This window comes from Pelobates fuscus, chromosome 2, assembly GCF_036172605.1.
Source record: "Pelobates fuscus isolate aPelFus1 chromosome 2, aPelFus1.pri, whole genome shotgun sequence".
In the NCBI taxonomy this organism is placed as follows: Eukaryota; Metazoa; Chordata; class Amphibia; order Anura; family Pelobatidae; genus Pelobates; species Pelobates fuscus.
In genome coordinates this window covers 204068021-204085688 of record NC_086318.1, presented here as the reverse complement: position 1 = coordinate 204085688, position 17668 = coordinate 204068021, and the positions used below count along the sequence as shown (strand labels likewise).

Below are 17668 nucleotides of genomic sequence, written 5' to 3'. Positions count from 1 at the left end.
AGGGGGGGGGGGGGGAATGGACAGCCGAACAAAGGGAATGAAACAAAGGGTATTATAACGTTCATTCTGATACACAGGGTTATTCTGTAAAGTGATAAACCAAGGTGAATTTCAAATTCAAGGTAAAAAAAATAAAAGAATGCTAAATGGAAACATTCTATGAATCAGCAACACTTTCATTGTGCTCCTCTGGCCTTAAATTTAAAATTCACTTTGAATTCTCACTTTAGTAAATAACCATGTAAGAGTTTTTCAACCTATGACGGAGAGCTATAACGTCAGTTAAGAGATAACCATTTATTATAGACAGATGGCTTTTACGTAAACAATACAGATTAGGAAGGCAGAATTATTACCACTGAGATAATGCGTTACTACTGCCTTCTCAAAGGACCTAATTAGTGGTATGTGGAATGCATGGGCTACTCGTCACTAAGGGCACAGTTTGAGTTAAATGAAGGTTTACAATGTTAAGAAATGAGGAGGATCAGACCAACGTGTAGTCCTAGGTCTGTCGATTTCTGGTTAAAGCTTCTTTCAAATACTATACTCAAATTTAAAAGAAAGAAAAATATGTACAGGGATGAATACCGACATTAACCCTTGGCCCAATGGCAGGAGTTCAGATTAAAATTCTATAGGAAACTCACTCTCATTACCATTTAGTAGCTAACACTATGGTGGCATGCTTTTCATCAGAACACTGAAAAAGCTCAAAGCGTTTCAGATATAAGCAGCATGCTACGTGTTTCATTTCTGGAAAATGACTTTCCTAAAAGAGCTTAAACTGTAATCCAAGCAAGGTGACAACATATAAAACCAAACCAATAACTACAACAACATGAGATGGGACAATCAGGCTGATATAAAAAGAATCAGATCAAACAGCTCTGCTTTAAAATACTTTGAGCAATACCACATGGATAATGCTGGCATACATGTTCATTAGGTGGCTTAGCAAAGCAATGTAAAAATATATTCTAATATTTAAACATGATGAGAGATTTAAAGAGTGTGCTCAACGTTTATATGTATTCACTCCCAGGCTCATTACTGAACCACAACTTTACAATGGCGGTCTGCATTTGCTATTGAAAATTATATACACATTTGCATAACAATTATTTACGCCCAAATCTAATTCATGTATTTTATTAAATTTAAGACTAATCTAATTATATATTAAAAAGAGTATAAGACTCACAAAAGGTTAAAATTCTCCAACTACATAATCTGCCAGTAATTTCTTTACATTTACATAATTTATTTATTTATGACCAGGCAGATAGGCAATGATGGTATACAAATAGTAGGAGTTTAACGCAATAAGATATGTATATACACATGTCATGTAGTAGTGACAAAAGAATGTTCCAGTCAAGAGTAATGTTTTATAATTTAACAAAGAAAAAAGAGGAGACCAACACAAAAGAGACAATAAAAATTAAACTACTAAAAAATGAAAAAATTAAAAACAGAAAAAAGGGGGAGATGGCCCATGGGGCAGATGCAAACTATGACCAGGTGTCCCATATTTTATGAAATAAAGAAGTGGAGTTATGTACCTGTGCATTCAAATCAACCATTAACATGTTAACCTTAAAGGTCCACTATGGTGCCAGGAAAACTCGTTTTCCTGGCACTATAGTGCCCTGAGGGTGCCCTCACCCTCATGGCCCCCCTCCACCCGGGCTGAAGTTGGGGGAAGGGGTTGAACACTTATCTTTTTCCAGCGCCGGGCTCCCTCGGCGCTGGGGAATCTCCTCCTTCTGCCGCCATCGGCTGAATGTGCATGCGCGGCAAGAGCCACACGCGCATTCAGCCAGTATCATAGGAAAGCATTCTCAATGCTTTCCTATGGACGCTGGCGTCTTCTCACTGTGAAAATCACAGTGAGAAGTGCGGAAGCGCCTCTAGCGGCTGTCAATGAGACAGCCACTAGAGGCTGGATTAACTCTAATGTAAACATAGCAGTTTCTCTGATTACAGCTATGTTTACAGCTTCAGGGTTAACCCTAGATGGACCTGGCACCCAGACCACTTCATTAAGCTGAAGTGTTCTGGATGCCTATAGTGGTCCTTTAGTTTTTTTGGTATTGCCAGTTATTACATCAGGTTTTGAAAAACCAATGCTGCCTAGTGAGTGAGATGAACCGACTGTAGCGGAGCTCCCTGTACCACGGCTGGATACCTCCGCCAAGAACCGCTTCCTAGCTGGAACAGGGGAAAACCTCAGTGCTTCTGCCCCAGTCGCCGTGGCTTAACTGGGGTCCTCCTGGAGCCTTTTTTCCGCCCTGGAACAGGATGGGGCTAGCTGTATTCGCTCACAGGACGACACACAGTACTGGGAGCTCTAATCCTTACAAAGGATTTTCCCCGCTGAATCCTCCATGAGCTGGAACAAGGTGCTGAGCAGTGATTATATTCCTTCCCCTTCCAGTAACTAGATGAGACATAGCTCTGGGAGTACAACTGGTTTAATGCATCCAAACAAAGCCTTTGATACACAGACCTCAGCAGGAGGTCTCCATTGTCTTCACCACAAGCCCCTCCCAGGAATCTCTGGGTCTGGGAGATAATTGCGTTAAAGACCGGTAAGCTATTTATCTCCAAGGAACAGAGAGGCAAACAAACATAAAAATACCCAAAAACATAATAAAAACATAAAATAACCCCACAAAAAGTACATTAAATAGCCCTGATCTGAGCGCCCAAGTTCTACAAATAGCACTCAGATCCATGCAGTGTAGAGTAAACGCCACCGTGTTAAAGTTCTGACAGGCCGCACACGTGGTCCTATGCCCAAAATAGTTCCAGGGTGTATGGTACTTTTGCATGTCAACTTTCGGGAGCTCTTGCAGCCGCAATACGGTGTGCTCCACCTGGCATTTGTTCCCCTTAGTCTCAAGTATCTTCCCTCCAAAAAGCGCTCTCCTGGAGTATTTCAAAGTTGTTCAATACCGCGAACCAAGTTGCCCGGGAACAACACGCTCACCTCATGCCGAAAACAGTTCCATAACATTCGCGGCTAAATCCTGCTGAGGTGACCAAGAACCCACAAAATCCTCATGCCGAATTTAGTTCCATAGCGGTAGCAGCTAAGTACCGCTGGGACTATTCGTGTGTGTTGGTTCATGCGAACGGCCGCTAGAGAGTCAGCTTTCGGTTCCATTCGCATTAAGGGAAAGTGCCGAACCAGGGGCACCCAGGGCAGCTGTTAATGGCGGCTGGGCAGAGTAACTCCCAAACAGTGTCCCAGACCTGGACCATAGTCGGTGGGCAGGAGGCCGGCTTCTACAATCATCCAGGAGTCCGTGGCAATTGTACGTGGGAAGGAGCGTTTGTCACACCAACTACTCTCCTGGCTGTCACACGGACTACTCTCCTGGATATCATACAGACTACTCTCATGCTACTATTTTAATGCAGTCCTTTCCCAATAATGATATTGAGGGAGAGGAGCTGAGGAGAAAAGAACAGTGCTATGGCAAACATGTATTTAACTAAGGACAGAGGCACTTTACTGTTGGGGATACAGATTTGTATTTCTGAAGCTTAAGTGTTCCTTTAACATTGCAGCATTTTATAACAAAGTATGTTTATTTTTAGTGCAAGCAAAATAACCAATAATATATTTTTTTCTTATTAAAATTTGTATATATTCTATGGGATGTATTTACCACCACATAAATTGTCATAATTTGTAAATTTTGAGGGGAGTAAGAGTTTTTGTCTCTCTCTTTTACCCATCAATGCGGCTTGGAGACGTTTGTAAGCTAATAAAATTCCTATCACGTGGCACAGCTATTTCAAAAGCACAAACGGCATGAAATAATTAAATGGCACGTCCGTGCTAAACATATAACCCATTGTACCGAATAGGAGATTACGCAAATGTAATGTTTCAGGCAAGGCTGATTATATCTATCCTGTCTCATTCAAATACCTCATTTTTAATCCAAAAGACATTTTTACAGTTTATTATAGATAGTTTATTCACAGGGGGACTTGCCACTCTTCGCAAACAAAGTACGTAGATAGAGCTTGCTCAGAATAAATTAGATAGAAGAGACCTTGTGGATATACACAAGAACAAAGTGATAAATCATTCTCATTTCACTAATACAAAGTTTCAATTAAGTGTAATCAAAAGCACTGAGCATTCATCAAAATGGGAGATCATTCACTTTGCAGATAAGGTTAATTCAGTTTTATTCCAGCAGGGTTCATATGGAAATCAAACGTCATGGTCTGAGACCCGCTAAACCATGTTTGTGTGCTGGGATGTTCTATCTCCCACAACAAATAAGTCATCAAATATACTTATCGCCGCCTTTAGGCTCTATATCATACACTTACTGTCACTCTCCTACGTGCTGGCAGGCGAGCTGTGTGTGTCGAGTATAAACGGCCAACATCTCAATTTCAATACAGGCCAATGGAGGAGAATCATATCTTCAAACAATGTGGCATTTAAAGGTTTTTTTTTTTTGTTTTTTTTTTTTTAAGAGTGGAATAACAATTTTTTTTTTTTTTTTTTTAAAGAGTATAATGTGAAACCTAGGTTTGGGTACATCAGGAGTTCTTTATCTAGAACTGGTCTGCAGACGTGAAGTTAAAAATAACAACTTCCTACATGCTACACCAGAACAAAGTTCTCCCCTTCCCAGAGCTACAACAGCAATTTGGTCTACCGAATTCCTACGTTTTCTCGTACTTGCAGCTCAAAAGCATTATTCATACACATGTATACACACAGGCTGATTTGTCCCATCCTGGTCATACTGAGGCTCTAGAGGTCTACGATAGGTGCCGCAAAATGCCCACCAAACCTAAAGATCTCTCTTTATGTTACAAAACCATTATACAGGGCATCTCGCCCCCAGCACTCTCCTATATGGCACAATGGGCAACTGAAACAGGGGTGACATGGTCCGAAGCAGAATGGACCAGTTCCCTTACAGCTCTAAAGGGACAGACTCAATGTCACTCACATGTAGAAGCACACAAAAAATTGATCTACTGCTGGTACTTAACACCTAGCAGATTACACAAAATATACCCCAAAGTATCCAGTTGCTGCTGGAGATGCAGGGGAACAGAAGGTCACATGACCCACATATGGTGGGGCTGTAAAGACCTACAACCACTGTTGTCCGCAGTAAATGATCTATTCCGAGCAGTGGATCCAGACCTACCTCCCTTAGACGTACAATCTGGTCTATTCTTGAAATTACCCAAGACCATACAGGCCACACACAGGCAACCATTCCTTCTCTCTATACTAGCGGCTAGGAACCAGATAGCTATGTACTGGAAATAGCCTAAATGCCCACCCGTGTCACAACTACTGGATAAACTTAACCCCTTAAGGACACATGACATATGTGACATGTCATGATTCCCTTTTATTCCAGAAGTTTGGTCCTTAAGGGATTAAGCAATATTACGTATATGAAAAAAATTCTGTTTTATCCGCCAAACACACTGCAATCTTTGACATAGCATGGAAACCATGGCAAGACAAGGGGTTTATTGGATAACTAATCTGAGTTGAATGCAAATTAAACACAAACTACTATGTTACTATATGCTTGAATGTGTTAGACCTAGTTGATGTATAACGAGGAACAGATACGGTCTTGGAACAATTTTAAAGCCTCCCCAACAGGAGCGCCAGCTGTGATAGACTATTCATTAAGGATTGTATACTGCGACTTGAAACTGTATAAATGACAATACCCCACCTCCCCACCCCCTCTTTCCTTCTGAACCCTCCCCCTTTCCCCATGTTAATATCGCAAAACGAAATAAAACATTCAAATTGGAAAAAAAAAAATGACAACTTCCTGACATTACTATCATAAGAGCAAAAAGACCTACACTCCTGGACCAACCTGTACGTCTCCAGGTTTGGTCGTATCAATGCGGTGAAAATGAACATACTGCCCCGTCTCCTGTACCTCTTCAACACTATACCCATGGTTCTTCCACAAGTCTTCTTTCAATCATTGTCAACGGCGATAAGGAGGTTCATCTGGAATAGGGAAAACATCCGGGTATGGCAGAGTCAGCTGGAGCTACCCAAGGCAGCAGGTGGAGGACTGGGTCTACACGCGATAAGATTGTAGCACCAAGCATCACACTTAAACCGGCTAGTAGATTGGCACGTCAGCCCAACGGAGAAACTATGGGTGGGCCTAGAGATGGGGCAGGCTGGGAGTCGACTTCCATCCCAGCTTTGGCTGGGGGAGATGACGACTGCGCAGATGAAAACCAATAACCCGCTGATAGACGCAACCATCCAGATCTGGTGCACCGTACGCGACACACTCCAGCTGACCACCAACCCCAAACCTCTGCTACCGGTACTATACAATCCGAACCTCGCTTTGGGGGTTCCAGGTCGCTGGTTGGACCTGTCTACAAACCTGGTGCTCCAATGGAAAACTCAAGCCCTGACCCGACTTACACATATGGGGTTACACTTAGTGGCATGGATCGCTTCTGATATTGTCAACTGCAAACCTACTACTCATCCATCAGGTTTAAATTCCTCATACACCAGCAACAAATGCAATTTGAGGCGTTCTGCTCGTGTAGGGGACATCTCTATACAATGATATTTCTCGGAGTAGACAGTGTCAGGATTACTAATTGATCCCGCACGCAGAATTGTATTACACCTAGGACTAAGGATAACGTCTAACTGGACCGTAGAATGGCCGGACTTAACATATCCAAGAATAGTCAGAATCCTTGCCGAGGTCAGGGATAAAGAATCAGACACAGCGATGTGAAAAAGCCAAAAGTCAAGGATACCAGAAATCAGGGAAGTCAGAACGAAGCCAAAGTCAAATACAAAAAAAATCAAGATCAGGAACGCACTCTTGGATCATCATCAGGCAGAAACCCAGACAGGGCAATGAGAGAATGTAAAAATAAGTTTAAATAACCCTCCTGTTATTCCGATTGGCTGTAATCGGCCTTTGACCCCAAAATGTTACATCAACGTGGGCGGTCATGGGGCTATAAGGCGGCATAGATCCGCAGCTGTCAGCGTCCCTAGACATGCTGGGTTTATCAGGTAACCGGGCGCACAGCTGTAGATGGGCACAACTATTCCTATCAGGATGGTAAATACCATTAAACACATTACCATAAGCGGATGAATTCGTTACAGACAGGACCCCTCCTAGATTCACCTCTAGATGGGAGGAGGAGATTGGGACGAGCCTCACAGACCAGGAGGGGACAAGATATATATACTGACTCACAAAAGCTCAATAAACACAAAATCCCAGGAGACTAGTTACACACTCTTAACACGATGGTATAGAACTTCAGATGTCATGAATGGCAATATCCCTGCAACCTGCTGGAGATGTGGGTCAGACTCACATATGGTGGACCTGCCCACAGATAGCAGCGTTCTGGAAAATGGTGCATACCACAATATGCAAGATCACAGAATCAGATCTTCCCCTTCAGCCGCTCCCCACGCTTTTGAACCACACAAGCATGAGTTTAGCGGCATATAAGAAATCACTAACTAAACACCTTCTCACCGCAGCTAGGACCTTGATCCCCTCCCTTTGGAAACAGTCGGGTATCCCCAACTTCCAGCAATGGGTTACGAAGGTAGAGGAAATCTACAGTGCAGAAATTCTGAGAGGCCACTCAGACAAATGTGCCACAACCAGGTTCCCATGGACAGATTACATCTCAAAGTGGAGTGTAGCTAGTTAAACGACAAACTGCCACGCCCCATATGGCCGAGACAACACACGACTGATTGACTGTCACCATCCACTCCCCCTTTTTTTGTCTGTTTCTCATCTTTCTCCTTACCAGTCCTATTTCCTCCTTCCCCTCCCTCCCCTTCTCTCTTTTCAGCCCTCCCCCAATAGACCCAAATCACTGCTTTCTTTAAAGCCACTTTCGGAAGCAGGGTAATGCCATTAACGAACTGCAGACGGGACCCGCCAGCCCTCATCACTATGTTGAGCTGGGTGTGAGGCGATACCCAAACACGCGATTGCTCGAATAACTGGAAACCTCTGATTAACAAAATATATAGCCTCGACAGATGAACGGTCAAAACCCTTGTGACGAGACGCTCGATTAACTGATTGTACTGTGGTTTACCACTCTATTACGCAACAATGTACGTAACATTATACACTATCCTATTTCTTGAAAAAATTTCAAACTAAAATAAAGATTGTTTTAAAAAAAGAAATAAGAAATGCTGCTGGGTTCTTCACTCATAAGGAATACACAAAGCTTGATTTCTCATTGATCATAAATACATGATGCTGCATTTTCCACCCATTACCTGGATCCCCCACACTACTGGAATATATGCTGTTTAATTCCTCACTCATTAGGACTACACTTTGCTATGTTTCCCATTCAGAACAAATCATGCTACTGATTTCTGTCTCAGAAGAACTTGCACAATGCTGTGTTAATCCCTGCGTTAAAGTTGGTTTCCACACTATAGCAGTGCATTCTGCTATGGTTCCACGCTCAGTGAATGCATGCTTCCTGGTTACCAACAAATAGGAATAGAGTTTATCTTACCTTGTGGAAATGCATGCTGCTGGGTTTTGTAATCAGTAAGTGTACACACTGCTGTATTTTTCTTATGCTCCCTAGTAGCTTATAAACTGTAAGCTGACAGGGAGTTTTCTTGTATATAAGGAATTGGTGTGAAATTATGTCAAGGACATAAAGATTTTTAAAATAATACAAATAATAACTAAAATAAAAAAATGTAGTTTGACAAAACGGAGCACTTCGATTGGAGGAACTGACATTTTCAGCTCAGGGACGTTCTAAGAACTATATAGACTGGATGACTGTTTCCCATGCTGACTTTCAGAGACTAGTGAAATACAGGCATTTGATGGGAAATCTGGGGGAGGAACAGGATGACGATCTTGGGACAGTACAGGTTTAGAAGTGATCTCAGGTCACTGGTCATGAATATTTAGCCAACACTGAGGAGCAAAGGCTCCATATTACTTCATTTTGACATTTCATGAATACTCTCCAATATTCGAAGACTTTATACTTCAAATATTGGAGAGTGTTCATAACAAGGGCCTTTTGGGGAGGAGGCTGAGACATACCAATTTAAGTTAGATTTCTGTCAATTAACACTTTATAAAACAGGGGCAAGCAAAGCATGGAAGTTTAATGTATTTTATCATGACCTCTGTAAACTGTACTCTAACACACGGTTTGGTTGTCTTGTTTTATGGCTATTTTTTATTATTCTTTTTGGTTTTATGTTTTGCTCATATTGTTTCTGAGGTCTTCTGTCTGACCTGCGCATCCAAGCTTAATTTGGCACATCTCTAAACGGCCCTGCGTGGCCTTATAAAATGTTTATTACTAATGCTGTTGGATTACAATACAACTTTTATGTGCATAAACATTTTTTAATGCAGTTAAACATCTAAAAAGGCTAGTTATGTAATCGAGTAAACAAGTAATATGCAAGCCATGTGAAAATTATATTGTTAACATACCTCTGAATATGTCTCAAACAGAGGAAGAGGTAAGAAATCTTGTGGTTCTGAATGGACAGGTGGCCCAGTCCAGTTACTTTGAACAAATAGATGAAGGGAGCCCACACCCAGCAGGAACACCAACAATTGCCTATAAATGAATTAAAACAAGTTATTATTTATATAAAACTCACATTTACACTATGAACAATTTGGAACAATACATAACTATGGCAGATCTGGAACCTGTATGAAAGATGTGGATGAGTTTTATTTATCAAGCCATGACTGAAGTTATAAAAGAAATAAACTGAGGGCGTGGCTTGGACACGGAGCGAGCTGGACGTGTTTGCCTAGAGCTCCGCTCCGCCGCACCGCTAACCAGCAAACATTAGCTATTAAATTCGATCAAACTCAATTATAAGACACTCTTTCTGCTCCCAGAGATGGACAGGAGGCAACAACAGAAGAAGAACCAAAAAAAGGGCCAGGAATCCGGTACATCCGTGGCAGAATTCTTCGCCACGCGAGCTGCGACCCCAGATCGCCAAGATGGCGGCGGTGGCGGGAAGGAGGGAGGTGAGGAGCCAGCGCTCGGGACCAATGCTGCGGGTCCTCAGAGCACTCCGGACACAGCCCAAATTCTCACCTCGCTTGCCGAAGTGAAATCGTTCTTGGCCGGTGAGATAGACCGAGCCGTCAAGCTGCTACGGGATGAAATCCAGACCCTGGGAGACCGCACCTCGAGGCTGGAAACAAGGCTGGAAACTACGACGAAGGCCCATAATACGGCCATCACGCAGATTAACCAATTGACAGCCAGGATGGAGGCAGCAGAATTGACTATTGAGGACATGGCGAACAGATCACGCCGCAATAATATACGACTGAGGGGCCTCCCAGAAAACGCGGGAGAGGGCCCTGTGGCGGCCATAGTCTCTGCAATCCTGAAACCCTTACTGCCTGACATCCCTGAACACCAATGGCATATTGAAAGAGCCCACAGAGCTCTGCGAGCTAGGAGGCCGGATGCCAACTACCCCAGGGACATTATTATAAGGTTCCTGCATTACCAAACAAAAGAAGCCATCCTTAAGAAGAGCAGGGAGGCCCGAATCACCTTCCAGGGGGCCGATTTATCTGTATTTCAGGACTTAGCGCCCACTACCCTACAGAGGAGAAGAGACTGGAGGCCCATTACGGAGGCGCTACGAGATGCGGGTATCCGGTACGCCTGGGGATACCCCTTCAAGCTGCTGGCATTCAAGGAGGGGAGAACACATGTCCTTCACCCAGGATCAGATGCACGGTCCTTCTTCCAAGCAATGGAATTGCCGGCCCCTGAGGGAATCCCCAAGATGGCAACGGAGTCTGGAGCCCTACAGCCCCTACCGAGAGAATGGTATACCGTTGGAGAGTGAGGTACAGGGGCACAATACATGTCAAAGGATAGTGACTGTCCATGAACAGTTCAACGGGGGTTTGGATGGGGGGATTAAGCCGGCTGACTTGGGAGGGGTACGGGGAGCGGGACATTACATTCCAGCAAGGGGTGTGGGAGAACACTTGCAGACAACCGGGGTTAGACTCTGAGCACTGGACATCCCGTATAATAATAATAAAAATAATACTGTTTGGGCGGGGGATGGGGAAAGGGGGGTCTGAGACTTGCCGAGATTGGGTGTTGGGGAACTAGTCTTTGATCATGGCCCAGAATTCTGAGTAGTATTATATCCCGTATACCATGTGTTTCTATGTCGATCCAGTCCATAGCCATGCTGCCAGACCCCAGGCCCGGTCTCTCTCTTAAACTATACGATCACATAACAAAAAAAAAAAAAAAAAAAAAAAAAAAGGGGGGGGTAAACTACGAGGTAGACTTGAGTACCTTCGACCCAGTTAACCACAGAGCCCCCACTATTACATATTACATATTATAAGTGAGAGGTCGCGACCTGCGACTACCTCCCTGGGAGGCCCGGACGGGACCCGGCCCAGGTGTATGGGAGGGGGTGGCCGGGAAGAACGGGTTTAGGGGTGACAATGTAAGCACCGTATTTTTGATATATGTATGTACTCGCTGACTAGGATTTGCATGCTTGAAAGCCACATGGTCTACGGACCTACACTAGGTGCCCCAGTAGTGGCCAAACGCCCCACCCAAGAGTATAAGGAGGGTTGGCCTACTGGCCAGCGTAGACGACCCTGGGGGAGGGTTAAGGGTATCTCCCATCTTTTATTGCCTAAATTGGTTTCTCAATGTTTAAATGATTATGCTGCAAGTACAGCGCTTCCCAAATGGGTGACCCCAAATGCTTCTGGGTCGGCGCCCCGCTTCCCGCGACAGCCTCCCCCCCCCCCCCCCCTGAGCCCTTGATCACGTGCAGGGAGTTCACCCTCCCCCTCCGCTCCATATTGTGCCCGTGCGCCCCACGAAAAGGGCATCCCCCAGCTGAGCTTGGAACAACTATAGGGGTACTGAAGTGAACGAGCCTAGGAGTTAGCCCTATGGCCCGGAGGAGAGGGAGGGGGTGCTCGGATGGTGTTGGGATGAGGGTAGTAATGTATGTACCATACCTATGTTGAGTGCATGTACACGATATTTTTGACCCACCTGCATGTGAACCCAGTGGATTGCCTCCTAATACTCGCGGCACAGCCCCGCAGCAGACATCTACCCCACCCGGAAGTGTTAGCAGGGATGGCCCACTAAGCCCCATAACTAACTAAATAACTAGTTAAGATACAAGTGCTTACATTGATAGTACAGCATTCCCCCACTGGATAAACGTAATTGTTACCACTAGATCACTGTTCCGCTCCTCACACGTGCGGATCCCCCCCCCCCCCCCCCCCCGAGATGCGGCTCCTCGCCTTTCAGCCCTACGGAATCACATATCCTGGTCCCTCCCTGGGACGCATTTACATGTAAAAGAGTTACAATCATCGAACTGACATACAGCATTGGAAGCGGTGCGGTCCTGCCACGGCTTTGTAACCCGAAGTCCGTATGGTACCCGGCTGGGTACTATCTGTGGACGCGAGGACGACACCCCACATAGAACTGGCGATTAGTAAGTCCAGTTTTTTTTATTTTTATTTTTCTTCCTTTCTCTTCCTTTTTCTTCTCTTCTCTATTTACCCTTGTCCCTCTTTCCCCCCTCTACGTACCCTCATTCCTGCCCCCCCCCCTCCGGTATGCGATAGTCTCAGAGGCGGAGGCTCTCCTTATGACACTAGTGATCGATATATCCTATAGCGCTAGGGACGGTCGGATAGGGAACCCACTACCAGGCTCCGAGCGGCAATCACCGCAACAGATATGGCTCTAAAACTACTTTCCATAAATGTTAAAGGCTTGAACGCCCCTAGAAAGAGACGCCTTATGCTTAGAGAGATCAAACGGCACAATCCTGACGTAGCTCTCATTCAAGAGACACATATTTCGCAAAACACGACGCTTCGCATTAGAGACAATACTTACCCTATATCCTACGAGGCTAGATCACACCGCAAACACAACGGGGTGGCTATCTTAATACACAACAGGTGCCCGATCCAAATACGTTCCACAGACATAGACACGGACGGCAGGTTCATCATACTATCGGGGACACTGTACTCCCATTCAATACACTTAATCAATGTGTATGCCCCTAACACGCCGGACGCAAAATTCTGGGAGACATTGACAGATAAAATTAAGGCCCTACCGTACGGCATGTTAATCATGGGGGGCGACTTTAATGCCGCACCGTGCCCAGCAACTGACAGAAGCACCAAGACGGGCACCCAGAGGTCACAGGGCAGGGGGGGTCAGGACAGAATGCTGCATGGCTTTCTCCAAAACACCAACCTGATTGACGTGTGGCGGGCCCAGCATCCCGGAGAACTCGACTACACCTTTTATTCCGCTCCACACGGTACCTACTCGAGGATCGATTATTTCCTCGTTAACGATACAAGCATGGCAAAGGTAAAAGAGACCGCAATAGGTTCTATTACTTGGTCAGACCACGCCGAAGTCACCCTGACGCTGGACCACCTGTGCGCAGCAGCACCTTGGAACTGGAGGATGAGCCCACATCTGTTGCGCGACGAGGACTCCAAAGCTGAAATACGCGCCGACATACAAAACTACTTTCACGAAAACGAAACGGAGGATGTTGCCTCCACCACGGTGTGGGCGGCCCATAAAGCTGTGATCAGGGGCACGTGCATTAAACTTGCAACGAGGAAGAAAGCTCACAAGGCCAAAGAGGTGCACAGACTACTGGGGGAACTGAGGAAAGCAGAGCAGAGACATAAAACCGTTCCAACCCCCCAACTCACAGAGCAAGTGCAAAAGATCAGGCGATCCTTGACCACTGTACTAATGGATGACACCATAAAGGCCCTTAATTGGACCAAGAGAACATATTATGAACACTCGAACAAAATGGACACCTTATTAGCCAGGACCCTGAGACCAAGGCAAAACCGGGCCCCAATCACTGCGATTAAACACAGAGACGGAACGATAAAAAATACCCCAGCAGAGGTGGCACAGGTATTCACCGACTATTATAAGAAGCTGTACAACCACACACCCCGGTCTCAAACGTCTCAGGCTGAAGCTGACAGGCAAATGCACAATTTTGTGCGGGACCTAGACCTACCAAAACTCTCGACGGCATCAGCACAGCTCCTCGGAGAAGCTATAACAAGGGAGGAAGTAGAAAGGGCTATAGCAGGCCTGAAAGGTAACAAGGCACTGGGACCAGATGGCTTCGATGGGACGTACTACAAGTCCTTTAAAGAGGAAATGTCCCCACATCTAGCGCGAGTGTTCAACGACCTCATGGAGGGCGGCAACACGGAAAGCAGTATGTCACTTGCTAACATAATTCTCCTCCAGAAACCGGGCAAGGATCCACTACTCCCAGATAACTACAGGCCCATTTCGCTGATTAATCAAGATATTAAAATTCTGGCGAAGATACTAGCGGACCGGTTGAACCCAGTGTTGAAAACTCTGATCCACCCTGACCAGGTGGGGTTCGTACCAGACAGACAGCTATTTGAAAACACCCGGAGAAACATAAATTTAATATGGCGACAGAGGGCCTCTACCACCCCCACGCTACTGGTCTCGCTGGACGCGGAGAAGGCCTTTGATAGGGTCGAGTGGCCGTACCTCTTCGACCTACTGAAACACCTGAACTTCCCCGAACGATACGTGACATCAATCAGGGCCATGTACAATCAGGCCTCTGCGCAGATTAGGATGACTGGAGCTGGACCTCAACCCTTTTTTCTGAAGAACGGAACCAGACAAGGCTGCCCCCTCTCCCCCCTCCTATTTGTGCTGTCGCTTGAGCCGCTCATGCAAGCCATGCGACGACACCCCCGGATTACAGGGATCAACGTAGGGGGCCAAGAGTTTCTCGCCTCCGCCTACGCAGATGATGTTTTGCTGACCCTCACGAACCCCATAGCATCCATGGCGGCACTCAGAGGCCTACTGACACAGTTCGGGGCCTTCTCCGGCTACAAGGCGAACCTGGATAAATCAAGTGCCCTCCCGCTCGGCATGACACCAGAGGACATAAAGACCATACAGGAAACTCACAACATTCCGATAGTACGTGACCATCTTAAGTACCTGGGAGTACGCCTACCTGCAGACCCAAAAGATATACATCACCTGAACTATACCCATTTGATCAAGACACTCATACATGACATGGACAATTGGCAAGACAAACCCATTTCCTGGATAGGGCGCATCCACACAGTAAAAATGAACATCCTACCGAGAATACTGTTTCTCTTTCAGGCGTTACCTGTCAGACTACTCAAATCAGACCTGGCACACCTCCAGAAGGCAATAGGCGATTTCATCTGGCACAACCGCAGACACAGGATATCCAGAAATGTGCTATATAGACAGAAACAGAGAGGAGGGCTGGGCCTGCCACACCTTTACTCCTACTACCTGGCGGCGCAATTGGCACAGATCGCTATGTGGCATTCTCCCCTAGGGGCCAGACGGTGGGTTGACCTGGAGTCGCTTATGACAGGGGCCGACCTCCCGCAGTATCACCTGTGGGTGCGCAAAGAAGCCAGGCCTATCCTGAGGACGACCTGCCCAGCAATACTGAATTCCCTAACCATATGGGACTCGTATGCCCATAAATATAACTTGACATCTAGGCACTCACCCATGACCCCCGTACTGAGGAACAGGGACTTCCCCCCCAGGCATGGCGGCTAGGGATTTCGCTAACATAGAGACGGCAGGTATACAGAGAATCTGCCATATGTATGAACATAAGAAACTAGTCCCCTTTGACACACTTCAACAGCGAACACACCTCACCCCAGCAGACTTCTTCCGTTATTTGCAGATCAGAGACTACGTCCAACGGACTGACATTCGACAGGCGGCGACCACCCCTCTAACATTCTATGAAAGAATGTGTCTGAATGAGCATACATGAAAAGGCTTAATTACCACCATGTATGCACACATATGCTCGGAATCAAAAGAGTGGGGACCACTGACATATACGGAGGCATGGGAAAGAGACCTGGGAGAGGTACTAGAGGGGGAGGAATGGAGGGACATATGGGAAGCCAACCATAAAGTATCTATAAGTGTCACACTGCAGGAGCAATCCTACAAAACAATGTTCAGGTGGTACACCACCCCAGTCACATTACACCACATGGGCCAGACACCCACTGACGACTGTTGGAGGGATTGCGGACACAAGGGTACATACCTCCACATGTGATGGGATTGCCCCAAAGCTCAGACATTCTGGACTAAAATCCATCATTTAGTCAATGGAATATTCCATAAGGCACCAGACCTCAATCCTTGGACATACCTCCTGAACAGACCAGTAGACAATTGGACAAGAGTTGAACAAACATTACTGCATAAAATTACACTGGCAGCCAGGAGATCGATGGCACAAACGTGGCTCCAAACAGACTTACCAACCACCCAGAGAGTAATAGGCAACATAAAAGAGGTACACCTAATGGATAGTCTGACGGCCAGATTGAAAGGCACCACACCGAAATTTGACAGAGTATGGGAACCATGGCACGGCTATGTACTCCCGGTCACCGCCTAAAACACCACATAACGATAAAAAATACGATCATTGCCAAGCAGCTCTGAGACGTTGCATACGACTTTCCCCATGTACCCTGTGCCCCCCCTCCCTCCCTTTCCTTCTTGCCCCCCCCCTTTCTTTTCTTCTCTTTCCCTTCTTTCTTCTCTCTCCACTTTTAATCTCATTTAGTTTTTTATACTTCCAATACACAGCAACGATGTATTACCACGCAACATGACCCTAATCGCACTTTAAACATAAATCGCACTACAAGATAGGCGCAAGGCAAGGTGCACTAGGGTAAACCCCCTCTACTAAGGGATGAGGCAACCCTATTTGGTTACAATGCATGAAGTTATGTATAATATGTTGTGTTACACGGTTGTTTCTTTCTTCGAATGGTATCATCACCACGATAGCTTGCGGATTTATAAAAAGACAAAACCCCCTGGTGGACTGAGACAGTGATGACATCAAGCCGCAAGTGGCATTTTCTTCTTTGAAGTTTATGTACAGTAATTCATGGCTGTTATTTCTACAAGTCTATATATATTTTATGGCTTCTGCGTAAGCCTATGCAATGTTTTCATTTCTCTTTGTCCGACAGGATGCAAAAATAAAGTATTTAAAAAAAAAAAAAAGAAATAAACTGATACATATCTGATACAATAGACGCTTATACATTTTTATTAGTTGTGAAAGTGATAAGCAGCTAAAAACACTATGGGCACAACCCCTGGAACAGCTCACTAAAAACACAGTGGGGCTCACTTAAGGGCACACGCACTAAAAGCGCAAACTAAACTCTCACACATCAGGTATCAATCGGTTGTTGTGAAGCTAATGTCCAAAGCACATTTTTAGTACACATTAGGCACTACGCCGAAGTCATATTCGCCCTGCTTTACTATGTGTACTTATTTTCTTTAATCACTTTACGCATTACTTGCTTGTTATACATTTCAAATACAAAATGTGCAACCTCTTAACTATGTCAATGATTGTCATGGAATTGCTTGCAGTCGCTATCGTGGCGTTGCA

At 45.4% G+C, this 17668-nt stretch overlaps 1 protein-coding gene across 3 annotated transcripts in view; it reads right to left on the bottom strand.

Annotated features, from left to right (window-relative positions):
• TTC27 (tetratricopeptide repeat domain 27) overlaps positions 1–17668 on the bottom strand; it is a 559369-nt gene that overhangs the window by 495007 nt on the left and 46694 nt on the right. For all 3 annotated transcript variants that reach the window (XM_063443110.1, XM_063443111.1, XM_063443112.1), the window contains one exon: positions 9540–9669. In XM_063443110.1, coding sequence (XP_063299180.1) covers positions 9540–9669 — 130 coding nt within the window. The remainder of the gene's footprint in view (positions 1–9539; positions 9670–17668) is intronic.